Raw genomic sequence first — 26,519 nt, forward strand, 5'->3', positions numbered from 1 at the left:
TCAGCTACTCCTGCTTTATTAAGCCGTCTTCCTCTATGCCTTTCTAGGTTTGGACCGGCTGGTCTCCATCATGGTTGGGGCTCCCAGCATCCGTGATGTCATTGCCTTCCCCAAGTCATTCCGGGGTCACGACCTCATGAGCTGCGCCCCTGACTTGGTATCTGAGGAGGAGCTGAAGTCTTACCACATCTCTGTCAAATGGCCAACAGAGCGAGGAGGAGGAGAAGAGGGGAAGTGAGGAGGTAAAGAAGGAAGAGATAAAGAGACATCAGAGGAATCTGTAACCCACACAACAGACGAAAAGATTTTGTGGACGAGGAGACGAGATGAGCAGGTGTAGAGACTGGAGTCTATGAAGATGTCTGCCAGCTGGCCGGCAGACATGAGGAGGAGGAGGAGAGAAAAGGAGGAGGAGGTGTTGTGGCTGCATATCAGTTCTGTTACTTTGAAATGGAAGAGAAAAGTCTGAAACATGGACTGGTTAGACTACCAAGTCTCACTGAAAATGAACGACACTTGAGGTTTGTGTGCGTTTGGCAGCGTTTACCTCAGCATTAACATCCACATTAACACCATCTTCCCCACCTGCTCCACTCTGCTGGACCGGCTCCGTCCGTCTCTCTCCACCGGTTGTGGTGCCGTGTGTACCTCGTGTATGTTTTGTGCCTCTTTGCTTTGTCCTTTTTTATTTACCAAGAATGTGTTTATTGTCTCCTAATGCATTATTAGATAAATGCTAAAGATTAGAATATCATAATTTTATGAGTAATATTTTGAGTAACAGTAACTGTTTTTCTCAGGTGGAGTTGGCTAAAGTAAATATTTTGTAATCAAGATCACTATGTTATTTAATTTCTGAGCTTAGTGATTTCATAGAAATCCCACCTCTGACCTGCTCCTGAGTTCTCTTTCCCTGGGCTGCGTCTGGAGGCTCAGTACCAGGATCAGTCCGGGACCTGACTGCGGAATCAGCTGCTGCCTTATAAATCAGGCGCTGAACACACGCAGATTGCGACTGCAGACTCAATGAAAACCGCAGCACAAATTTACGCAATGCAATTTTCTTAGTGAATCTGGCCCTCAGGACACTGTGTCAACAGCACGACATATAGGCAGATATAACATGTCACACAATAAATAATAATCACAATATCCCTAGGTAGACTGCATGTATCACATTGCAAGATGCTGGAATTAGAAATTAAGAGGCAGAATTCAGAGTCCTTATTGCAGCAGGCGACAAGCTGATGCCTCCTGCTGCATCAGCAGATATTGTTTAGATATTTAATGAAAGGAAAAGACCTCACCATTTGACAGCAAAATGTTTTACAGGACCTTTGAGGTGTTGAATGTTATTGATAACAAAACTGCTCCTGCTCAAACATGCTTTGTCCTTTTTTCTGTCCTCACAATGGCTAAAAAAACATCTTTTTCTTTTATTATTTAAATCTTTGACAATAGAAATCACGTACAAACAAAGAAGTCATTATTACAGACAAAACGACATCAGAGCCAGGGGAATCTTTTGAGTGAAAACAAACAAAGAACACAAATAAATGTTTTTTTTGCAGCTTTATGTTTTTAGTTAAAATTGTTGAAGTTGAATTTGGATTTATGAATATGATACTTTGCTAAAATAAACATCAAATTAATTATATATAGTACATTTTTTTACTATTGTAGATACCAAAAAGTACATTTTGCCAGTAAAGAGAAAATTCAGAGTCAATGTTATCAGCAGTATACCGGGATACATCTTTGCAAAATTTGTATTTGTGTAGGGGCATTGCCAGAACAGGTGCAGCATCTACATGCATCGATTCATGAACGGCTCAGTATGGATGGGGTCGCGGGGGATGGTGTCAGGACTGTCCCATTGTCTTTCAAATCAACAGTAGAACTCATTCAGTTGGTTGGCCAGGCGCAAGTAATTAATGGAGTGGGGGGCTTAGGTTTGTAGTTGGTGATCTGTCTGAGCCCCCTCCAGACAGAAGCAGAGTCGTTGGCTGTGAACTGGTGGTGTAGTCTCTCAGAGTACAGTCGTTTAGCTTCTCTCACCGCCTTGCTAAACCTGTTCCTGTCTCCACTCCTGAACGCCTCATCCTTTTCCGACCTTAGCTGTCTGAGTTTAGCTGTGAACCAGGGTTTGTCATTGTTAGAACCCACCCTGGTGTGCGATGGTACACAGCAGTCTCTGTGAACTCATCCAGACTGTTGGTATCAGTCCTGAAAACATCCCAGTCACTACAGTCCAAGCACGCCCGAAGGTCCTCGTAGCTTCACTGGTCCACTGCTTTGTTGTCCTCACAACAGGTTTACAGAGCTTTAATTTCAGGTGGACCATGATGTGGTCAGAGTGGCCCAGTGCAGCGCGGGGGGACGGTGTGATAGGCACTGCTTACAGTAGTGTAACAGTGATCCAGAATATTCTCCTCTCTGGTCGGGCAAACTGTCTGTATTTGGGGAGTTCATGGCTGAGATTTCCCTTGTTAAAGTCACTGAGGACAATAACTAAGGAGTCCAGGTTTGTCCGCTCCACACACAGTATCTGGTCGGCGAGCATGCGCTGTGCGTCCTGCACGTTAGCCTGCAGTGGAATGTAAACACCGACCAGAATGAATGAAACAAACTCACTGGGGGAGTAGAAGGGTTTAGAGTTTATGAATAAATATTCCAGCTCAGGAGAACAGTGCTGTTGAATCACTGTCACGTCTACACCAGCCACTGTTGATGTAACAACAGATGCCTCCACCTTTTTGTTTTGCCAGAAAATGCTGTGTTGCGATCCCCTCTGAAGAGTTGGAAGCCTGCCAGCTGCAGCGTAGCGTCTGGTATCGATCCACACAACCACGTCTCCGTAAAGCATAAAACGCAAGATGAATTAAAGTCTGTTTTTCCCTGACCATTAGCTGAAGTTCATCCAGTTTAATGCACAGTGAGCGCACATTGGAGAGAAATATTCCCAGTAACGGTGTGCGATGTCGGCCTTCGTCGTTTCACTGCATGAGCAAGGGTGAGAGCACCTTTGACCAGAATGTCTAATAATTCCACTGATGGAAGCAGAAAAGTGGGAAATAAGTCCGCTGGTATAGTTCGCCTGATGTTCTGGAGCTCTTCTCTGGTGAAAGAGCTCCGGGTATCACAGCAGAAAACTGAATTTACAAGCAAAACAAGACAAAACAATGCGCACCAAAACACAGAGGCAGCCATCTTTGACGCCATCTTGAACTCATATACTCATATACTTGAAACGTAAAATAGACACAGCGGCCTACGTTACTACAGGGCCTATTCAAATATAAAATAGACAGTTTACAACACCACAGGCAGTGACACAGACAGGTCCGTCGGCTCAGTCACATTCTCTAATATACAGGAGAGAGCACATAACATAGCATATCGTTTGAGTCATTCATATGGACTCAACTGCTGACAAACTGTTACCAAAGTAACTGCAATAGAAATGTTGTGTTTACTGCTAGGCACACTGGCAAATGTACTACACCTTGTCACTCAGGTGGTGCCAAAATCTCACCAGCGGGGCACATGTGTTTGGAATCATGCATATATTAGTATGGAGATACCAACAGACAATTGAGAATTAACTAAGCAGTAGTATATTTGGTCTTGACTATGGACACAACATGTTCCCCTCTCTTGGCCTTGGTAAATTTTATTTAGAACTGCAGTTCTCCTGCTGCAGCCCTCGCTTGGGTACGGCCAGAATTTTCACTGAAATGCAGTTCGGCCAGGTAAAGTCTGGAATGAGAAGGATTTGTATGGGATTACTCCATAATACTTCCGCATGGGCCACACTGCCTACTTCTCTCTACCTGTGTGTGGCGGCTGCCTCGCTGAACTGCTGCGGCTCGCTGCGTGTGGTGTCCACGCAGACAGCGGTTCCACGACGCGCGAGCTGCTCAGGTGGGCAGTGCGGCGGGCGTTAGTAAAGGGCTGTTATACAATATTGTCAACATGATGACTATACAATTTACCTGCAGAGCATCCCCAGGTATGAGAAGGCCACGTTTTTTGGTGGAACCGCAGAATCATGTGGAACCCCTCCAAGGCAGATGTTTGGTAGAGAGGGCTCAGCTTTTTCACATCACCAAGAACACGATTGTTCATTAGCACCTTCTCCAGCTTGTAGGTGGCCTTTGTTGCTAGAGGGGGACAGAGAATAACAAATACATAAAAGATGATGATGAATGCAAAGCAGCTGAGAGTATATTACAGGATTCTAATTAAATGACATAATTGCTATTGAATAGTGGCATACTGGCCTTCAGCCACTTGTTTTTGTCAGTGGAAGGAGGGTGGAGGCACTTGGGGAAGAGTGGATTTTCATGGACATGCACATTCTGGATGCCGCTGAGAAGAGATCAGAATCAGAAATACTTTATTGATCCCCGAGGGGAAACTCCATTTTGCCAACATTTCCTCTCCATTGGATGAACCGGATGCTGACCAGTAGAGGTGATTTTTGATGCTCTTTTGCCACATTTTGATTTGGTGCAGTCCTTCTCCTTGGAGACGGCATCCACCTTCTTGGTGAGTGCTGAGAACAGTTTAAAAAGATGTATTACATTTTTTTCTACAGCGGGTGTTAATATTGCACAGGATTAGCTGTGCTACAAATAATCAATAAACTACATTTTCAAAATGATCCTACCTTTACATAAATGCCATACATCATAAAAGTGGTCAATGTCTGGTTTCTGTTCCTAGACAAATTTTTGAACCTGGGTGTGTCGGTCTGTCAACAGGGAAGCTACGTTGACACCAGATCATTCAAGAAATTCCAGGCCGACAGATCAGCCCTTCCTTTTCCATACGGACACTAACATTTCTAACAAGTACAGACTTCAAAACTCTGCGCTCTGCTGAGTGCATTTTCTATTCTATGTATTTACCTGTACGATCAACAATTTTGTTTGTGCTGAGATCCATCATGGAGTATGAGCCATACTTTGCGCAATGGCCTGGACTGTCGGCTCTCATATCACCACCAAGAGATACAGCTTCCTACCTTGCAGACTCTTGAGCAGGTTGGGCAGATTTTAAAAAGCTCAAGCAGGCACTCCTCGTACACCAAGTACTTCACCATGTCCTGCGGTGTCTTGGTTGATGAAGAAAACCACAGGCAACAAAAAAAGACTTGTTACAAAGTGTATTATTTTGAATTTCTCACCTTCATAGTGAAGTAACAACATTCTCACATCAGCATCAAATCAAAAAATGTTGAAGAGAATGTTCCTATTATGTCAGATTAACAAAGGTCTATAACAATCAAAGTTAACTTCCTGTTTACTGGTGGTGTCAACCAATTTAGACATGCTGGGGAGGTAGGTGGAGTCATCAGGAGCTGCCATGTTGGAAGTGATTTCAGATTCCTGAAAAGAGGGAAAGAGGGGTGGTATTGCTTTCCGCTTAAGTGGAGCTGAAGAACAGAGCGGAAGAATCTTGGCTGTGGTGTTGCCCACAGCAACGCTCCTCCTGGCTACCGTAGCCTGAGGACCTGGAAAATATATATGCAAATAAAGGTAGTAATAAGAGTGAAAGTCTAAATGTAAAATGTCCCTCTCTCTCTCTCTCCATGTCTCTCTCTCTCCCTCTCTCTCTCTCTCCATGTCTCTCTCTCTCCCTCTCTCTCTCTCTCCATGTCTCTCTCTCTCTCTCCCTTGCCATGTCTTTCTACCTCTGTCTCTTCCTCTCAATGTCTCTCTCTCTCTGTCTCAGTTTATTGAATATTTTCACTTTGCGGCTGATGCTCCGGTCTTTTTTTACCTTGCCCTATCAAAAACTAACGTTCCCGCCAGAGTAGCTGGAAGGTTTGTAATTCTACATTCCAAAGCAAAATAATCACCTGCTTTTGGTTAGCTAATTTTTCACCCTCCCAGGAAGGCACGCCTGCCGTCCCGGTCTATATAATTCCTCGCCATAGCGACATATCACCAGATGTCGGGGGGGACGGGAGGATGGTGGTTTATGTTGGTAGTTGTCATTTTTGTGCTGGTTAATAGTTTTAAGCATTGGTGAGGTGGCTGTTACATTTCTTGACTCCAGCTGTAATTTGCCACTGTGTTTAGAATTCTTGCCCCCCCGTGTTAAATGCTGTTTTATACAGTCTGTGGTAGAACATCATAAAAGGGTTGGAATGTGTCCAATTGCCGCTCATTCTGCGTTGTCTGCTGCAGCGATATGATCAATTACACTAGTCAAATACAGGAATTCCAAATAAAGGCCTACCTCAACCTCTAATACAAGCCTGCTTCAAGCAGAGCCGTGTTACCACCTGCAGTTGAGATAAATAAACGCGCCGGCCCCGGTCATAATATGAGGAAATACGGTAGCTCAGTAGGGGCCCCTACTGAACACGGGCCCTGGGGCGGTCGAACCCTCTGCCTCCGCGGTCGCGCCGCATATGTGTTTAGCATTTAGTAACAGCAAACTATGCTTTCAGTAAGCGCTTCTACATTCCTTAGTATTGGAAAAGTGTAAAGGAATAGAGATAGACTGCATTGTGATCAGTTAACGGTGCTGTAAAATGTCAGCTGATATCTTGTCAATGTTCATATTTTTAGATAGACTAGCCAAAAGTCCAAACCCGACTGTCTGGTGGCACTTCTGTTATGATAAGTAAAAGCATTTATGTTAGGATTGTTATTCCTCCATATGTCAATTAAATTAAATCTTGGCATAAAAACCTTTAAGTTTTCATTCACTGAAGTAGAATCTTGTAGAGGCCAACAATTCATATTATGATCTAATATCATGGTGACATCCCCAACTATTGCTATACCACAATTTGGAATGTTATTACGAGTGTGTTGAATCTGTTTCTCTAATGTTTCAAGAAGGTTGTCATTCTCAGATTTAGAGTTATAGCCATACATATTAACAGTTATTAAGGGGAGGTTGTCAGGTTGCTAATAACTTGATTTAAAAATGACCTGCACTGGGTTGCGCCAGCTACGTGGAAGTTCTCTCCTAAGTTAGGGTGTAAAGTCGACTCTAGAGGCTTAGTAACTGTCAGTTTGTAACTAAATCAGCTGCTAAAATTGGTTGCTCTACGATTACTCTGGGCATAGTTTGGACATCGTCATGGTTACCGTAACGTATTGGCTTTCTGGCTGGCATGAGCCACTTGGCATCGTAGCACATCTTAGTAAGCTAGATCAATATTGAAATATCATACCAATAAATTAGGTCTCTACTGGATTACTGCGATACAAAATGGCAATTAATGAAAAAATGATGCTGTGCAGAAAAACTGCTGTTTTACCATTAGCTTATAATGAATATATTTGTGACATTTTATGATTTACACCTTCCCTAGGAGCATGTGGGGCATTTGTAACTATTTAATTGTAGAAATAGAATTATGTTGTAACTTATCTCCGTGGTGCAACTGCTTTTATTTTAGTAATGCATAAATCACAACTTAGTAATAATTTACGTTATAACTAGGCTAAGCTAACTAAATTTGAATTTACACACAGCTGGTGCAACAGGCCTCTGTTGTGCCACAGATAGAATGTCGAATAGTTCCAGAGAATGTGTGTTTTAAAGAAGAAACATATGACATATAATTGAGCTTCATTAGCTACCTTAATGTCACTCAGTCCCTCCTTTATCATGTGCCTTTACTGTTTTAAAGGGTCAGTCCATTCAGTCACAAGAAAGACTTGGAACTCCACCGTTTCTCCACATAAAAGGATGTTTTCAGGTCTGGGGAGTACTACTGCATACGTGGAAAAGTTGTAGAAAAGCCTTTTGTGGCTCCGGAGGGAGCTGCGAAGTCTGATGAATCACCTCAGGTGATGTCACTCGAGTCAGCGTGAAAATCTTCATCTCTGCTTGAGGCTAGCGGTTCGGGGCTACATTAGCCACTACTAGCATAGCACACCCAAGTCTCTGACTGAACTGTCGAGTTGCATTGTGGGTGATGTAGGCCCCGGGTTTTGACAGGGAAGAGGAATGTGTGGAATAAAAAAGAGGATATCTCTGGTTCTGCTGCATCGATTTTGATCTTTGTTTTAAACGGTCCATCGTGAGTCCGGCTCAAATCTAAAAACATATTTTTAAAAAGTACATTAAAAATATACATTTTACATGTTTAGCTCTACTGATTCCATATTATGTCAAGTGGGGAAAGTATTAATTAATCTAAAGTCCTAAACACCCAGCTCCTTTTTAGTTTGTTTATATTGTATATTGAGTATTTTTTTATTTTGAACAGAAACGTAAAAAATTCACGCTACACATATTTTTATTCCTATGTAATAGCTTCTTCTAGTCTCAATTAAATATTCGTTTTTCCGTTAATAGCGGGTATAAAAATGAACGGATAAAACAAACCCAGACTGATGACGACAGCTGTGGTAACCCGGAAGAGAAGCGGAGCGCGTGCCGTGGCCTCGGAGCTGGGGACGTAACGTCAGGGAGGAAAAATGACTGAACAGAGATGTGATTGTTCCGTTCTGCCTTCGACACCAGTGAACTCTTGGCTCGCTTCAGCAAGTTAACAGCGAGAATACGCACCACGGTCCAGCTGTCCTACTAACGGAATGTCGTTACAGACAGAACCGACTGTCGGTTATTCGGTGAATTTCGTCAGACAGACCTCGGACGATGCTAAACAGCTAGCCAACTAATCGAAGAAAATAAGCCCGTGCGCCGACTCTTTGACAGCTTCAGTGTATTCGCCTTTCAGCCGTTTGCCACAGAACAGTCGACGTATCTATCCGAACCTGAGCGCCCGCCGACGGCCACGTCAGCTAACACGAGCGTATATCTCTCCGGTCTGCTCCACTGTGGGCACTGCTGAGCTCGTGGGTTGGTTTTGTGTTATTAATATCCAACAAAAACTTAGGGAGTCTTTTTCTGCGACAATGGCTCCGATGGGTATCCGGCTGTCACCGCTCGGTGTGGCGGTGTTCTGCCTGCTTGGAGTCGGTGTCATCTACCACCTGTATGCGGGGGTCATCTCCAGCCGCTGGGCTGCTTTCAGGTCAGACTCTCCTCTTTCCATACATCACTGCAGCACTGGGTGCAGTCCCTGTCTGCCCCTGCCCCTGTCCCTGTCTCTGCCCCTGTCTGTCCCTGCAGCTGCTCCTGTCCCTGTCTCTGCCCCTGGCTGTCCCTGTCTGCCCCTGTCCCTGTCTCTGCCCCTGGCTGTCCCTGTCTGCCCCTGTCCCTGTCTGTCCCTGTCCCTGCCCCTGTCCCTGTCTGCCCCTGCCCCTGTCCCTGCCTCTGCCCCTGTCTGCCCCTGCCCCTGTCCCTGTCTGCCCCTGCCCCTGTCCCTGCCCCTGCCCCTGTCTGCCCCTGCCCCTGTCCCTGTCTGTCCCTGTCCCTGCCCCTGCCCCTGTCCCTGTCTGCCCCTGCCCCTGTCCCTGTCCCTGCAGCTGCAGGGCTGGACTTGGAACTGACCAGCTGCTTGTCTCAGTGTTAATGAAGCTGGTTGGAAAGTGAAAACAACAATAAGTTTGATGCCCTGAAAGAAATCAAGATTATTTCCGTTACCTTTCAGCAAGTATCCAGTCTGATGTATGAGTGATGTTCTACATTTTAATATTCTAGCAGGTTGTTAGGGCTGCAGCTAATGATTGTTTTCATTATCGATTAATCTGCCCATCATTTTGTCTATACAGTGCTAGAAAACAGTGATAAATGCCCTGTGTAATTTCCCAGAGGTCTTCAAATGCCATGTTTTGTCTGACCAACAGTCAAAAAACTCAAAGCGCTTCAGATTACTATCATGTAAAGAAAATCATACAATTCTCACACTGAAGAAGCATGAAACCAGCAGATGTTTGGCTTTTTTGCTTAAAAAATGCCAAACGATTATTCGATTATCAAAATAGTTGCCAATTAATTTTCTCAGTTGTCTGTCAATCGAATAATCGACTAATCGTTACTGCTCGAGGTGTTTTCTGTCAAGCTTGCAGATGTTGCTGGTGCAGATGGAGCCGGGGTCATATCACTGTATGCCTTTGCATGTTCACCAGGCGGACTCTGGCCTCGTAATGTAAACCTGATATCTGCCCGCCAGTGTTGTCCACCGTCGTTACGGTTCAGGGTCGGTGCTCGACTGAAGCCTAAGTTTGCACCTCTCATGTGCTGTCAAGAATTCAGCTTTCCTAAACATAAACACCCGCTGATGTTTGAAAAATCCAGAAGGTCATTTTGAAAACGTCCTTCTTTTCTGAAGGAATTTCCAGAATTCTCCAAAACTCATTTTACCATCTGGATGAAAAATTGTTCTAAAGATTTTTAACCCGTTTTCCAAATAGTGACTTTTAATCCGAGCAAAGATGGTAGCTAGGAAAGGCATGTCTCCTTGCTCATTTTGTACAAGGAGATATATTGCATTGATGCTTCATTCTAATATTTTATATATCTGTACAAAATAATACATTCATATTCAGCTTGCATTTTACACAAAGAGCAAAGACACGTGATTTTTGGCTACCTGGATTAGGAAATACAGGCGCAACTTGAGAAACAGGTTTAAGGTGTGCCACAGACAGAATCTTGTTTAGTCAAGATGGGCAGGATTCTGGGAGTATCAGTTAAACACATCCCCAGCCCTGCTGCTGACCCTGAAGCATTACCATTATCTGGCCTTCAGAGGTCTGTGGGGAAACACTGAAGGTTTGACATGACAGTGGTTTTATTGTGAGATAATGAATATGAGCACAAAATATCAGCTTCATTTCAAAAATACGGGGGGCAGTGTCCAAACTTTGCTTCCTCATCCACCCTCCAAAAGCTGACGAGGCTGATATGGTTTCACCAGGTGTGGTGTGAAGAAAGGTGCAAGCTTTTTTCAGTCCGTGCTGTTTTGAGGCTAACACTCCTGGTCCTGTCCCTTCGTCTCTGCAGACAGCGGAGGAAAGTGGATCTGAGGGAGCTGCTGGCTGTCTCTGTGGAGGCTGCAGTACTAGGTGGCAGAGAGGTAAACACGCTGGCTTTTTCCACAGCTCAATGAACAAATGCTGTCATAATACAGACATTTAACTAACAACTGTTATAAAGTAACTCACTGGTAATAGCTCGCTGAGTGTGTTTTTTTTTTTTTGTTGAGTTTGTTTGATCGGGGTAGGCGCCTGTTTAAAGACAGCAGGGTGACAGAAGATACCGAGACTTAGCAGAAAAAAGTGATATTTACAGTTCTTTTGAAATCCCTCTTTGCAAAAACTTATTTCAGTACTTACAAATGATTACGATAAAGGTACTATCCTTTTTTTAAAGCTAGGCTGCAATGCGGAAAATTATGATTTTTATTTTTAACTTTACCATTTCAGTTTCAGCAACTTAACAATCATATTCACAATTTTGCCTGCCCATTTTCCACTGTTTAATGAAACTGTAATTAGGAAAATTGGGATTTTAACAGCCAGGACGTGACAATAAATCAGTAAGTTTCCTCTAGTCATTACAATATTAATAATAAGGTAAGTTTTAATCCTCAGTCTTGCGATACCAATAAAGAGTCGCCCCCTGATAGGCTTGGGCGGTAGCTATTTTTTCATACTCTGCTTATATTTCACTGGGGTGTACAGCATATGACTGTGTTTGTGTAAAAAAAACAAACCCAAAAGCCCAAACAGCTGAGCTGCTGGTGATAGAAGTCATTGTAGCATGTATGACACTGTCTGGCCTACAGTGCTGTGTGTCTAATATGCAGTTAGCCTACTTAGACAAGTCTTGCTGGGTTTAAATACCATAGAATAATGAATCGATGGGAGATAAGCGCCCTTCTTCCACACGATGGGCAATTGTTGCCGTGGAGGATACTAACACATCAGTGGGAGATGACGTGCAAGGTGTTACCTTCTTTAGCCACAACTTTCTTGAGGCAAATAGCTCCGTCCGTGTTGGCTGGCTCACCTTTATCATCGGGACTAAGCCCCAAATACTCCCGAACAGGGGCAGAGGCATTTTTCTTTTTTACTAGTCTTGTAACATCATCCCCAACACTCGCAGTCGGCATCTTTTTCAGCTCAGCTGCCTGTTCCAACAGTAGAGACTGACCTCTGGTGGCACGCGCTGTGCACTACAGCGCATCGCCTCAATACAGCATCTATGAATCAGTTTAATAGAAAGAGGAGCAACTGTCTTTTTCACCTTCGGGATTTCTAAATATCCTGGTATACCTTGATACTGCTCAAGCCTACCCCCGATTTACTAAGGCAGGCCAAACCAGGTAGATTTAAAACAAATTTTTATATTTGCGTCTAAATTAAAACTTGCTTTCACTGGGCAGTAAATAGTGTGGTTAAATAAGAGTTTTTTCCTTTCCATCCTTCATTTATGCGCTCTCTGGCTGACACTCCTTAAAATACATATTCATCAGTTCTAAGGCGCTAAATGTTTTGATAAATTCCTTTTATTGGCTTTTTACTTGCAAAGCTTTTATTGCACTTTCAGTAACAAGATTTTATTTGCCAAATGGAAAATCTACCCACATTTGGCGCTTGACCGGCCCAACCCTACAGCTACGCCTTAAATGCAACCTTCTGAACCAGTTAAAGTGTACGTTGTAGTGGAAACATTAAATATTATTTTGACTCTTGTCTCTAAAGAACCTGCAGGTGTACATTTGGGTTCATCTGGGGCCCTTAAACTGTATCAGCATGTGGGATGAGAGTTGTTTTTTCCCTCCGTAGGTAAAGACGGTGCGTGATGAAAATGACCTGAAGGAGAAGTCAAAGGGCAAGACAAGGGAGGGAGCCAGTGAGCCTCTGACTATGGGTGACCTACAGTCTCACAGAAAGATGTTTAACCTCATAAGCAACACCTTCCCTGACGTCACGGTGAGTACAACCGCTGTGGCTGCTGTACAGGGGTCTTTTATTCTGCACTTCGCGTCATTGTTGCAGCGTTCTTGATTTTTTTTCAGTCCGTAATTGTTGTTAAAGAATACCAGTTTGGTAGATGAAGGATGAACAATCTCATCTCTGACCATTTCCACGAATCTAAGACAGTTAAATCACAAACTAGAAACTGTCATGAACTAGCAACAAAGCTAGAAACCACAGAAGCAAGGCTTTAATCTGATGTTAGAGGTGGACCTGCTGCAGCGCTCTCATCTTTCCTGTACTTGCTTCAGTTAGATTAGAGTCAGACTGGAAAGCTTATTTGTGAGATGCCTTCACATAGCATTTCAAGTTTAGAATAAGCCTAAGGCACAGGACTACTCAGGACGTTTCTATCTGCATGTTGTTGTTTTCAGGTGAACAGCGAGGAACATGACAACATGGTGGACAAGGCTGCGACCTGGAGCCGGGACATTCCAGCTGATATACTAGACAAGATAGAGGGGGGAAAGGACGTTCCTTCTGAGAGCATCACTGTGTGGATCGATCCTCTAGATGCTACACAGGAATACACAGGTGTGCACGGCACTGACGTTAAGCCATATTCATTTCCATGATTATTTTAGAAGACATATTGGACAATAATATGTCCACCTGTCACTGAGGTACATCTTGTGCTGCTCCTCTTATATAGCAAGCAGTTGAGCTGTGAATAGCTTTGATTTATCCTCACAGGTCAAGCTCATTGGACTCACTCGCAGTGTAGGGTACATTGTAAAATGTCGAGTTTAAAAGAAGCTTAAATGAATATGTGAGGTTTGGTACAGTAAGTATGTTTGTTCTCCCATTATCTACAGAAAGTTGACTGAACACGCATGGTTCTTTGCAGCAACACCTTCTTAACATTCATCCAGTTAATCTCACACATCCGGGAGCTGCCCAGCAGAGCTAATGTTTGCTCTGTCAGCCACTGGGAGTATGTCCACAGTTTGGAAACGCATATTTGTCTGTCCGTTTCAGCCCTCCACCCAGACTAAAACTGTGTTTCTTGCCAAAAACGGAGCTTTTCCAAAACAGTTGCCTGAGTGTATAAATCTTAAAACACCGGCTCAGTGGTTCAGTGTGTATGGGCTAAACAGAGCCTTTGCAAAACAATGACGTGAGCTGCCCAGTGAGGGCCGTGGCTGTGTGCCATTAAAATAAAGGACTTTCTGTCGCCTCAAACACAGGCGACAGAAAGTCAATATTTTGGCTTTATTTTGTCATTAAAGTGGCTTTAAGTTGATTTTTGTCAAGCGTCATGATCATAAAATAATGATCAGCGCAGCAGGATGCTGGCTAACGTGTAGTATTTGGTTGGATTAAATCACTATTTTGTACTTGTTCCGTTGTCTGACAACTGAAACGGAAAAATGTGTAAATGAGAACAACTAAATGGTGAATTCAGCTGTATTAAAGCACAGTATGGGTGATCACAGAGCGCAGGAGGGGACTGGAGAGGGCTGTCAATCAGCAAAGTAACCAGCTGTGTCTGTAGCTGCCCAGTCACAGCTGACAGTGTGGAAGTAAAGTTTATCTTCTCTAATTGTCAATGTAGTCTATTACACAGCTGTTGTCATTAACCTGCATTTATGCAGATTTTGTCAGCCAGGCTGTCTGTCCCACTTTTACCAGATGGTGATGAGCAGTTTTGTCGGAAAAGATTTTAGCAGTTTTTCAGTTGCTCAGGTATTTCACTTTGGGTAGAGGTCAATGACCTGGAAAGATTCTGCATTTTAAAAATGAGATGCTTGCCTACCTTTTATCACCCCTAGGTCCTCTGAAAAACCCCTCAAACTTGCAATGTTTTTGTTTTTCACTCTTGTTAAATAGCTAGTTTAAACAGTATTAAGATCACCGCACATGCATATTGACTAGTTTTGGGTGATTACCTCGTGTGTAGATGACCTACAGTAGTGCAAATAGTTCAATTTCAAGGTAATTACAGCCTGGTAGCCTATAAAGTTATGTAATTATTATTATGCTTTATTTTGGCGAATCATATAATGTTCTTGTGGCCCAGTAGCAAATGTTGTGGCCTGTTACTGGTCTGAGGCCCTGGGGTTGGGAACCACTGTTGTTCACAGGTTTCCTTGAGTTTCCTTGTTCATGTATACCTATTCAATCCCCAGTTAGACTAAGAATTCAATTTGTTCTTTCAAACACTAGTACGGTATTATTTATTATAATTCAGAACAGAAAGCTTTATAAGACGCAAATATGGATTTCCACATGTTAGAGACACGCTGACACTTATCTCTGTATCTTCTGTTCTCCCCTCTGGTCTCCTCTATTCATCCTTCATTAACCTCATTTTCATCTCCCTTATCTTCCTCTCTCTTCATCCTCTGACTGTCTCTCCTGTCTTTTTCCATCTTTCTTCTCGACTCTGCCCTCCCTCTTTATCTGCTAATCTTTCTCCCTTCATAGAGAATCTGGTGAAGTATGTGACTACAATGGTATGTGTGGCTGTAGATGGTAAACCAGTCATTGGGGTCATACACCAGCCGTTCACTGGGTTCACTGGTAAGTGTGTGTGCTTCCACAACTTTACTGTGTTGAACAAGAAACCTCCACATTTTGAACTTTTCATGGTTAGGCTGTAATTGTGGCTTACAAAATATGCCTGGTTGAATAATAATCTGACATTTTTGTGACATAAATATAATTTTTCTCTTTTCTGAAAATCACTAAACTTCAAGTTAGTTCATGAGCTTTGCACTTTCTAGAAAACCTCATAAGAAGACATTTGAGGTTTTTCTTGAAACCATAAGATTTATGTCCTTCTTGTCCTTTTATTTTCATAAAGGATCACACGTCCTGCCACATTGCCATTTAGGGGAAGAAACTCTAAAATTTGCTTTCTTGAGCTTTAATAGTTAAGATGTTGGTCGACAAAATAAAACGTTTTGAACTTATTCCCTCTCTCCTGCATTCCCTTCGTGTCTCTCTCTCTCTCTTTCGTCTTTCCCCCAGCCTGGGCGTTTGTAGGTCAGGGGTCAAATATGCGTCCACGGTCGTCGTACAGTGTCAGCCCTCCAAAGGTGATTGTATCACGTTCCCACTCTGGAAAAGTTAGAAGTTTTATCCAGGATGCTTTGGGAAACAGCACAACAATCATAGAAGCAGGCGGAGCAGGTGAGTAAAGAATTAAGTATTGCATGTGCAGATGAAGCTCAAAGGCTATATCTGCAACTATGATATCAAGTTAAAACAAACTGTTTAACTCTTTTTTTTTTTTTTTTTTTTAACTGTACTGTCAATTTCTTTCTCAGTCTAAAAAGACATAGGTTTAGAGATGTTAAAGTGTGAGATAAGACCTTACAGAGCTAAATCCATAGACTTGCGTCTGAGTTTGAAATGGGATTCTCCCACACCTGTCACTTTTTTCTTAGGTGTTTTGATGGTCTTTTCACCATTTTAGCCATTTGTGATCTATTATTTGTCATCTGACCCTCATTTTTTCCCCAGCTAGCTAAATATCTACTTAGCTAAATGTTGCAACTTACATCTTGTACCTAGTTTGACAGTAAATAACTGGGCATCAGTGGCAGGCTATGCATTAGTGAAATTTGACTGGTTTAAAGGATGAAAGGAGCCCACATTATTGCAATGCTTTTTTCACAGTGGACATTTTAACTTGTCAAACACAGGTGTTATTAATAACATTAACACAGGCTGCATTCCATTTAGATGCACTAGTTCCATGTCCTTGGTATTGTGCATTCTGGCTTACTGGGACACCTAAATGGAACACGGGTATAATTCAAGTTTTAAACCTTTATTTATTCAGGGAAATTTCACTCAATTCAATTAAATTTTATTTATATAGCGCCAATTCATAACAGAAGTTATCTTATTGCGCTTTTCCTATAGAGCTGGTCTAGACCATACTCTTTATATTATTTACAGTGACCCAACAATTCCCACCATAAGCAAGCACTTGGCGACAGTGGCAAGGAAAAACTTCCGGCAGAAACCTCGAGCAGAACCAGACTCAGGGTGGGCGGCCATCTGCCGCTGCCGGTTGAGAGAGAATACAGTAGCACAATGCAAATTCCACATAGAATTTTTAAATAATAATGGTAGGTGGGGCAGTAGGTGGCCCGCAATGATAGATCCAGACTCTGCAGCTCCGGAGGCAGAAATACCTGCTGAAAGCGACAGAAGGAGAGACGAGAAAGAACAAAACTACGGGAGAGAGAAGATGTTGAGTTAGTAACATAAATGGGATAAGAATGCATACAGATGGAGAGGGAGAGGAGGAGAGAGGTGCATCATGGGAAGTCTCCCGGCAGTCTAGGCCTATAGCAGCATAACTAAGGGATGGTTCAGGACTCACCTAAGCCAGCCCTAACTGTAAGCTTTATCAAAGAGGAGAGTCTTAAGCCTACTCTTAAATGTGGAGATGGTGTCTGCCTCCCAAACCCAAACTGGGACCTGATTCCACAGGAGAGGAGCTTGATAACTGAAGGCTCTGGCTCCCAGTCTACTTTTGGAGACTCTAGGAACCACAGGTAACCCTGCATCCTGGGAGCGCTGTGTTCTAGTGCGGTAATAATGTACTATGAGCTCTTTAATATACGATGGTGCCTGACAATGAAGGGCTTTGTAGGTGAGGAGAAGGATTTTAAGATCTATTTTGGATTTTACAGGGAGCCAGTGCAGAGAAGCTAATATTGGAGAAATATGTTTTCTTTTCCTAGTTCTTGTCAGTACACATGCCGCAGCATTCTGGATTGACTAGAGAGAACTGAAATAGTCCAGCCTAGAAGTAACAAATGCATGGACTAGTTTTTCTGCATCATTTTGAGACAGGATGTGCCTGATTTTTGCAATGTTACGTAGGTGAACGAAGGCAGTCCTTTAAAGTTTGTTTCATGTGGGAGTTAAAGGATAAATTAGAATTGGTCCAAGCACAGATCCTTGCAAAACTTCATGACTAACTTTGGCGTGCTTGGAGGATTCATCGCTAACATGTACAAACTGAGATCGATCTGATAGATAAGATTTAAACCAGCTTAGTGCGGCTCCTTTAATGGCAATTAAATGTTCCAGTCTCTGTAATAGGATGTGATGGTCTATGGTGTCGAACGCAGCACTAAGATCTAACAAGACAAGTACAGAGACAAGTCCATTGTCTGATGCAATTAAAAGGTCATTTGTAATTTTCAACAGTGCTGTATCTGTCCAGTGATGCACTCTAAATCCTGACTGAAAATCCTCAAATAAACTATTATTATGTAGAAAGTCACACAACTGATGGGCGACTGCTTTCTCAAGGATCTCAGAGAGAAAGGGAAGGTTAGATATACTCTAGGTCTATAGTTGGCTGAAAGCCCTTGGGTGAATGGGTTTATGTACACTCTGACAGAAGCCAATAGAATCTAATAAATAGATAAACACAGTACTAAGGCTAGAATTATCGACGTCCACATGAATATTGAAATCACCTACAATAATTACTCTATCTGTTTTAAGGACTAAACTTGATAAAAACTCTGAGAATTCAGATAAAAATTCAGAATAAGGACCAGGAGCGCGGTACACTGTAACAAATAGAAGTGGCTGTCGTGTTTTCCAGGTTGGGTGTGAAAGACTAAGAACAAGGCTTTCGAACGAGTTATAATTTAGTTTAGGTTTAGGGTTGATTAATAGACTTGAGTCGAAGATGGCTGCAACTCCACCTCATCGGTGCCTCGAGGAATATGAGTATTAATATGACTGGGCGGAGTGGATTCATTTAGGCTAACATATTCTTCATGACCCAGCCAGGTTTCAGTAAGACAAAATAAGTCAGTATGATACTCTGATAGTAAATCTTTCACTAGTACAGCTTTAGATGACAGAGATCCGATGTTTAAGAGTCCACATTCAATTCTCTCATTTTGTTGTGCTTTTTCAGCGTTTTTGTTTACGTTTGTATGTATAACTCCTCTTGTGTTAACTTTAGATTCACCGAACAACAGAGAGCAGGAGAGGGGGAGAGAGAAGCTATCACTAGCTGCTAAGCTAAAGAACGGTGGCTAGCAAAACTGAATAGCGTGTGAACTATGAGTGCTTGAGCAGAACTATTGTACGTTTAAATAGCAATTATAGCAGATAATTAGCTGCTGTAATGAAGAATCGAAGAAAATTAACTGGGATGAGCTAGAGCAGCAAAATTACGCTACCAGTAACCCACAAACACTGGAGACTGACAATGAGACAGTACGCTTACAGCAGCATGTCGGCCACAGAGAGGTTTGATGGAGAGGGGAGTAAGCCCAGCTCTCTTCTGCAGGAATACCCCAACCACATTCATCACAGTCACACCTGGAACCGCCCAGTACAACCAGTCTGGCCTGCTAGCAACTGAGCAGTTGGGGTTATGGTCCTTGTTCAAGGCCACCTCAGTGGTGGTAATGAGGGAGGGGCAAACGCTGTTTTTCACTTTCCCTGCCCAGATTTGTCCTGCCAGTCCAGGATCGAACTGGTGACCCTTCGGTCACAAGCCTTGTATTTGTAGCTTCTGTACACCTATGCTTTTCCCGTGAAAACAAGTCAAAATGTCCATGAAAAAAGTTTTTACTTTGATGTACCAAAATGAACAAGTTTACAAGATTTATCGCAGTTTATGAAAGATCTGTTTGTCACATTTTAACATCAATAAATCATTTGTAAGTTTACCAATGTCTAAAAACCACATTGGTAAAATTACAAGTGATTTATTGATGTTAAAATGTTACAAACAGATCTTTCATAAACTGCGATAAATCTTGTAAACTTGTTCATTTTGGTAGCCATGTCTGCCTTTTTAAAACAAAGCAGGTTTGAAAATTTGAATACCAGTTCACTTTTTTCATGGACATTTTGACTTGTTTTTACGGGAAAAGCATAGGTGTACCACACACACACACACACACACACACTGCTGTAAAGCTGATGGGCTTTGTTCTCTTCAGTAAAGACAAAGATACTGAGGAAGGCAGCCAGCTGCAGCATTCTCTCTGTTACAGGCAGCAAAGAGATTTATGACCATACGATCTTAATTTGTTGTTTTTTGACTACGTATCAGCATGCTATAGCACGGGTGTTGCAGAGAAGAAGCAAGTCATATTGACCGTGGTCTCATTCTCTCTCTCTCTCAGGATATAAGGTCCTGTCACTTCTGGAGATGCCTTCAAGTGAAACGGGTTCTATAGACCAGGCAGATGCTTACGTCCACATCACTTTTATTAAGAAATGGGACATCTGTGCTGGTGCAGCACTACTGAATGCACTGGGTAACGTTCCAACTATTATTTTCCAGTGTTTGGTTTCTTGTTGATGAAATAACTAACAAAGCCCCTTTGGTTGGCACACTGTTTGCTGGACTACATTTCAGTATAGAAGCCCCTGAAATGTTTGTTTTAAATCCTAATTATTTTTCTATAACATTAGATATTCATGACTAAATAAAAAACAATCAAAGTTAGAACATTCTTACATATTATTTATTAAGAGTTAAACATGAAAAACATCGGGACCTTGAGATTTAAATGACAGTGGACTGGCAACATAAGCAAACAACCTCACAAATGTCATCAGATCATTTTTCCAAGTGAGAACACAGACACACAGAAATCTCTTGTGAAATAACCAAAACTGTTCTGACTCTGGCAGAAAAGAGTGTGTTCGTGTAGGATGCCATCACTCATAGTAAGCCTTTACATTTTTATTTATTCTGCTAACTGCGTGTGCAGCATTGATGTTTCCTAGACACATAAGAGATCTTGCACTGCACGTAAACAGATGCTAACATACAGCAGGATATCAGTTATACTTCAAATGAGATTAAATACTGAGCCCTGTTGTATTTTTAAATATTTAATGAATGTGTCGTCATCATCTCTTTAATGAATGAATGAATTCGTAATGGCTGTAGTGCACTGTACCAATGACATGTAATCACCATGATTGTAGGAGGCCACATGACAACTCTAAAGGGAGAGGACATCGACTACAGTGGAGCGCCAGTCAACAAAGGAGGACTGGTGGCCAGTGTTGGCGTGGACCATAAGGCCTTACTGGAGAGACTGCCAAACTGGGACCCTGAAAAGCATTGAGAGAGACGAACACAGAGCCATTGGTGGTTTGGTCAGGTTGTGGTAACGGCGGGCATCAGATGGACTGGAGTCACTGTCGCTGGCATGGGCCACTGAGCAGGACTTTGGAACCAACATGGCCGCCACTGGAAACTGCAATGGCTGACACAATAGCTCTGAACGCACACTCCCGTACATGCAGCTAGGAGAAACGGTACATCATGCATATACATACAAACACATGCTCACAGTGAACACTGGTCAACAGCATGACTCTAAAGTGAAATGTTAAACTGAGCAGCACAGTGCTGAACATTACAACAAAACCTGTGGAGTTACTGACATCATTGTCCCATCTTCATCACATGATACTCCAGTGACAGGCACGGTATCGTTAAAGCTAACATCAGCTCTGCTCAGTTAGTGAAAGGACCACCTGTCATCATTATTTGAGGCTGGATAGAAACTCACCCTGACAGGAAGCAGTGAGCCTCAGACATGCCAGCACCATCATACCACAACAGTTCACTTCACACTGTCTTCAAAGTTGTCATGTGAGGTTGCGCAGAGATGGAGCATTTCAGCTTCGGACTGACAGTGAATACATGGCATGGCACTTTTCTTTAACTCCATATAAGTCATGTAAATTTGTATTTGTTGTCCTTGCTCACACTGTAGATGCAGCTCTCTCAAACTCTTGGTCAGGACCCATGTAGTATATTTTAAAGAGCCTGGGTCTCAATGATGTTGCATTGATTTGATCCTCGCTTCAAGTTAAGAAAACCTAATTTTGATAAAACAGCATCTCTTCTCAGGCCCCCCCCCCCCCTTTTTTTTTTTTTGGCCAGAGCGAGTTTTAAACTGGGACCACCTCAGTAAGCAAAACTCAAAGCTCATTATGGTGAAAGAAAAAAACGCAAAATCCTTCAATTTCTTCTAGAGTAACCACCAGCAGTCTGAGGAAGTGTTTGCATAAAGGTGAGCTGCTGAAACTGTCTAAATTAGTCCAACTCAAAACATTAGAAATTGTATGTTTTAGACTGTATTATTTCTCAAGTCATGGCAAGGGGGTCAGACTTACTCGGATTTACTAATTTTGCTAAACTGTTTGCAGATAATACGCAGAAAAGAATGTTTCATCACAAATAAATCAAGATTAAATGGTCAAAGGGAAAAATGAGGGAAACTTGGAGGAAAAGTAGTTGTTTCTTGCCTGTCTTTCATCTGAGTTTTGACTGATGTAACCTGTTGTCCGGTGTGGTGCCGCGCTGTGATTGACGTCTCCTTTACTCTCCTGTTCTAAGAGCTTATGCACAAACACAGCACAATATTTTGTCTTTATCTTCCTCCTTCACAGTCTGTTTCTCCACACATCATCCTCACCTCTGCAGTACGTGCAGTGTTGGTCGGACTGTTGCATTTCTCAGTGAATTAAGAGCAGAGGATCAGTTAACAGGTCCTGTGGAACCAGACTAAAGACTGGATTGCCATGTGGTCTTGCCTCTGCTTAGAGCGATGTACAAAAACAAGTCCCATCCAATATGTACAGTCTCACTCGTGACTTTAAAACTGACTAGTCTGCTGAATGGGCATTACAGAAGAAAATAATTAGTTTCAATAGTGTTATGTCACCAAGAATTAAATGTTTAAAAAAAGTTTAAACAACTAGAACATGGGAAATGTCAAGTTGAAGAGTGTGTTTAACCATGAAACTTACCTGAGCTGGACCGGTACGTTTCCAAACCATTTCTGCTACTGAATAAGTCATTCATGCAACAACGAGCCTGGTACTAGTCCTATTTTGTTAGAGACTGGGCTGTACACTGTGTTGAAGCACACATGTACTTGCATGGCTTTGTGTTTAGATTCACCTTTGGTCCTCTAACACTTGTCATCTGGCTCGATCAGCCTCCACAGACTACTGTGGGTCTTTCTGTACCAGCAGTCTGCCATAAGTGTGAGTCTGACGTTATACAGCCAACATTTGTATTGTGTTCGACAACAAACGCTGATGTGAAGTTAGACTTTTCTTTTTGCTGTGAAACCGTGTTAAATGGTGAAAGAAAACCACCAGCAAAATGCGAGCTCATGTCAGTGTCTTGAAGAAGCTCCACTTACAAGTGACCTGGTTTATGTTCAGTTTGTCTAAGCAGCCGTTGTATAATTGATAACCTTATACAGATTAAAAAAAAATGTATAGAGGCTAAGAGTTAAATGTTCATACAACATGAACTTAAGACTTGCGATAATGAGACGCTGTCAGCAGGTTAAAGGCCTAATCAGGCTGGTGTGGTGATGACATTAAACAGGGGACAGCCTGACTCAAAGAAACAACAGAAGGCAGCTTTCAGTCTCAAAGCCAGAGCTGTGACACCTACTGGAGGTTGGGACTTGGGACAACATTGTCCTAGGATGAGCGTGTTCGCCACGGCACTCAGCATGATTTTTGTAGATGTTGCTATGGTAGCGATGGTTAATATTCAAGTGTAATGCCGCAATAGCAGTTTAAATGGCATTGCAGTGACATGGAAATCCCATGGAGACTAATGCTGTACACTCCCTTCCCCTTGGATTGTGCTCGTTCTGTACTGTGTGAAAGAAACAGTTTAGTGAGTGCGAGTAAGAGATAATGATTAAAGTGGAACTCCACCGATTTTAGTCTGTTTACAGGTCTTGGGGAGTACAACTGCATGTGTGGGGAAAAAAAATAGTATAAAGCCTTTAGTGTCTCCAGAGGGAGCTGTGTGAAGTCTGATAAATGTCCTCAAGTGATGTCACTTGAGTCAGTGTCAAGTTTGAAAATGGAAAAATGTCTGAAGGTGTGGCGTCAGAAAGAAGTGTTTACCAGACCTCTGTAGCCCGCTCTTCATCTCTGCTTGAGACTAGCGGCACGAGGGTACATTAGCCGCTACTAGCAAAATGCACCCAAATCTCAAAACTGTCGGTGGCAACATTGCATTGTGGGTAATGTAGGCACCAGGTATTGACAAGGAAGAAGAAAGCAGGAATAAAAAAAGACAGTATATCTCTGGTTCTTCTGCATCGATTTCCATCTTTTTTTTGGACTGAGATCCTTTTTAAATTGGTTGAGTACTCTTTCAATGCGTAGACCACAGACTGGTCAGATTGTACAAGGGGGCACCCTGTGTTCTGCTCAACACACCTGAAACCTATTGTTTTAAAAGTGTAATAATTACCAGCTCATTAAAGGTAGGGTATGCGATTCTGGAGAAATCCAGTACCATGACAAATACCATGATATACAACGACACAGCAAGTAATGTAGCTAACGTTAGCTAGGTTGTGGGTTAGCTTAGCTAGGTTGTGGGTTAGCAAACTGTCCCTACAGTTGCTGCTGCGAAGCTAACAGCCAGAGAGGACGAGCCGGTTTCCCAGAGCCAGCACAGCAGCTCCAGACAGCGACGCTCACAACTCTCCTGCTGCTATAGCTAACATCACAACAACAGCAGATCTTGGCAAACTAGGTGGACAAGTCATTTAACGTCACCTGACGCACAAATCATGGCTGGAATAGTGTTGTGTGGCCCAGTCCGAGCCACTTTGGTGTTTGTACTCAGCCCTGGCTCTGTGAATGGGAAACTAACAGAGGGTTGCTCAGCTAGCGGACCGAGAGGAGATATTCACTGAATCTGACCAAAAGATGTGTACTGGATTAGAATCGCATAATCCACCTTTAAGCCTCAAGCATTTAACAACAAAGTGGAGCCAGCATGGCTGCCACTGTAAGTTACCAGCTCCTGTCAGAGACTCTTGATCAGTTTAGATACAGTAAACAGTGACCAGTGATTTATGGTGACAATGAAAGCAAAACTGATTTTTATCACCACATTGACAGTGGGAATTGTGAAGTGACTTGACAGGATCTCGCCAAGTCCAATTCTAGCAGCTGTGTGAGTAAATCACGTTGATTGTCCAGGACTCATGTTAACCAATGTCCACAGAACTGGCATGCTGTTTGAAATACCTAAAGGTGATATTATACCTATAAGGTGTTATTTCTCTGCATAGTTCTGGTATGGTCATCACATCCCTGTCCCTAGCTCTCCAGCAAGAGGAGGCGTCTAAAATCACACACAGATAAAAACCAGTCACTGGTTAAACATGGCAGCATGCAAAGGTAATAAGGACAGGCAACATTCCCTTTAGTTTGCAAGTGAAATCAATCAATCAATCACACTTTATTTAAATAGCACCTTTCAGACAAATCAAATGCAATTCAAAGTGCTTTACAAGGGACTGACAAAATGCAGGAAATAAAACATGGATTTAGACTAATGCACACTAAAGCAATCACAAACTAAAAGTTAAACAATGAAAGATGTATAGTTAAGATAGTAAAAAAAGAAGAAATAAAATCAGAAAAGTAAAATATTAATAAAATAAAAAGATAATGATAAAATGCATAGAAATAATAAAACCATAAAATTATGAAAATACTACGTAAAAGCCAGACTTAATAGATGGGTTTTCAGTTTACGTGTAAAAATAGTGTTTTCAGCGGCCCTCAGATCCTCTGGAAGGCTGTTCCAGCGGCCCGCAGCGTCGTGGCTGAAGAGCCGGAGGATCTGAGGGGCCTTCCTCTTCCCGGTTCATAAACTAAAAGCATGTCTGAGAGGTAGTCTGGTGCAAGGCCATATAGTGCCTCATAAACTAATAAAATCATTTTAAAATCAATATGAAAACTAACAGGTAACCAGTGTAAAGACTTTAAAATAGGTGTAATGTGTGCTCTCCTGTTGGTCTTAGTCTGCACTCGTGCGGCAGAATTTTGACCTAATTGCAGCTGATTTATTGTATTCTTTGGAGACCAGAAAGGAGAGCGCGGCGTGCACCGGTTTCTCGGTGTTGCTCAGAGAGAGAAATGGCCTCGCTTTGGAGATGTTCTTCAAATGAAAAAACGCTGTTTTTGTGACACCCCGCACATGAGCCTTGAAACTGAAATCACTCCTAGGTTTCTAGCTTCTTGGCTTGGGTTGAGTCCTGGTGTGTTTAGTTTGGAGGCCAGTTTCTCTCTCGGAGCCTGTTTTAGCCTGGTTGAGCTGTAAGAAATTCGGTGACATCCAGGCCTTGTGGAATGGCAGTAGGCTGTAAGTAAAAACCTAAACCCAAACATTTTCTTTGGCCAAAGTGCCCGAGATCTTCCAGATGCTCATTTTAAATCGAGAGGTGGTAGATAATGATGTGAGAACTAAGGTTATGCTCTAGGTTATCCTGCCACGTACCACGCTGTTCTATGGCTGTTTAGTGTGGGCGAAGGGTTAGTCCGTGTGCGATCTGATAGCCAGGTTGTTGTGCAGCTGCTGAGTTGCTCTCGTCCTGCTTCTGCTGTGAAGTTCCAATAAAACATCTGTGCATGATGTATGGGCTGTCTCCTTTGGTCTTATTGTAGCAGGTAGTTGAAAGACTTCACAGGGTACGTTTTGAGTCCAACGGGTGGAGCATGAAAGTAAAATCGTGCCTAAATAGACTTTTAGTTACATAAGAACCTCATGAAGGCGGGTACATATAATCTCACTGAGGTTTAGGTCTGAATAACAGTTTTTTCCTATACTTTTGAAAATCATTTCCA

The 26,519-nt window shown here is 42.5% G+C and overlaps 2 protein-coding genes and 1 long non-coding RNA gene across 7 annotated transcripts in view; 2 read left to right on the top strand and 1 right to left on the bottom strand.

Annotated features, from left to right (window-relative positions):
- dars2 (aspartyl-tRNA synthetase 2, mitochondrial) overlaps positions 1-1,657 on the top strand; it is a 14,463-nt gene extending 12,806 nt beyond the window's left edge. For both annotated transcript variants that reach the window (XM_044221138.1, XM_044221137.1), the window contains one exon: positions 48-1,657. In XM_044221138.1, coding sequence (XP_044077073.1) covers positions 48-238 — 191 coding nt within the window. In that variant the 3' untranslated portion in view covers positions 239-1,657. The remainder of the gene's footprint in view (positions 1-47) is intronic.
- LOC122887668 lies at positions 1,262-8,492 on the bottom strand. Of its 4 annotated transcripts, none has more exons than XR_006380583.1 (6): positions 8,362-8,492; positions 7,611-8,070; positions 5,030-5,393; positions 4,469-4,558; positions 3,996-4,371; positions 1,262-3,759 (listed from the first exon to the last, which is right to left on the bottom strand). It is a non-coding gene; the product is annotated as an uncharacterized LOC122887668 (long non-coding RNA). The 4 variants fall into 4 exon arrangements; XR_006380585.1 differs by lacking the exon at positions 8,362-8,492 and having other exon boundaries at positions 3,996-4,163; positions 4,280-4,371; positions 7,611-8,228; XR_006380584.1 differs by lacking the exon at positions 7,611-8,070 and having other exon boundaries at positions 8,362-8,490.
- On the top strand, positions 8,391-26,311 carry bpnt2 (3'(2'), 5'-bisphosphate nucleotidase 2). Its single transcript, XM_044221139.1, has 8 exons — positions 8,391-9,013; positions 10,888-10,960; positions 12,675-12,821; positions 13,241-13,400; positions 15,294-15,389; positions 15,840-16,001; positions 19,994-20,128; positions 20,808-26,311. The coding sequence occupies exons 1-8, from the start codon at positions 8,895-8,897 to the stop codon at positions 20,948-20,950; spliced, it is 1,035 nt and encodes a 344-aa protein (XP_044077074.1). The 5' UTR covers positions 8,391-8,894; the 3' UTR covers positions 20,951-26,311.
- Positions 26,312-26,519: the final 208 nt, after the last annotated feature.

Source organism: Siniperca chuatsi, linkage group LG13 (assembly GCF_020085105.1).
Source record: "Siniperca chuatsi isolate FFG_IHB_CAS linkage group LG13, ASM2008510v1, whole genome shotgun sequence".
Taxonomy (NCBI): domain Eukaryota; kingdom Metazoa; phylum Chordata; class Actinopteri; order Centrarchiformes; family Sinipercidae; genus Siniperca; species Siniperca chuatsi.

What these genes read in the sequence shown, in the direction of transcription:
- bpnt2 (XM_044221139.1), top strand. Translation starts at nt 8,895, where the DNA reads ATGGCTCCGATGGGTATCCGGCTGTCACCGCTCGGTGTGGCGGTGTTC. An exon ending in TGCTACACAGGAATACACAG is followed by an intron (nt 13,401 to 15,293) that starts GTGTGCACGGCA and finishes CTCCCTTCATAG; the next exon opens with AGAATCTGGTGAAGTATGTG. An exon ending in CATAGAAGCAGGCGGAGCAG is followed by an intron (nt 16,002 to 19,993) that starts GTGAGTAAAGAA and finishes TCTCTCTCTCAG; the next exon opens with GATATAAGGTCCTGTCACTT.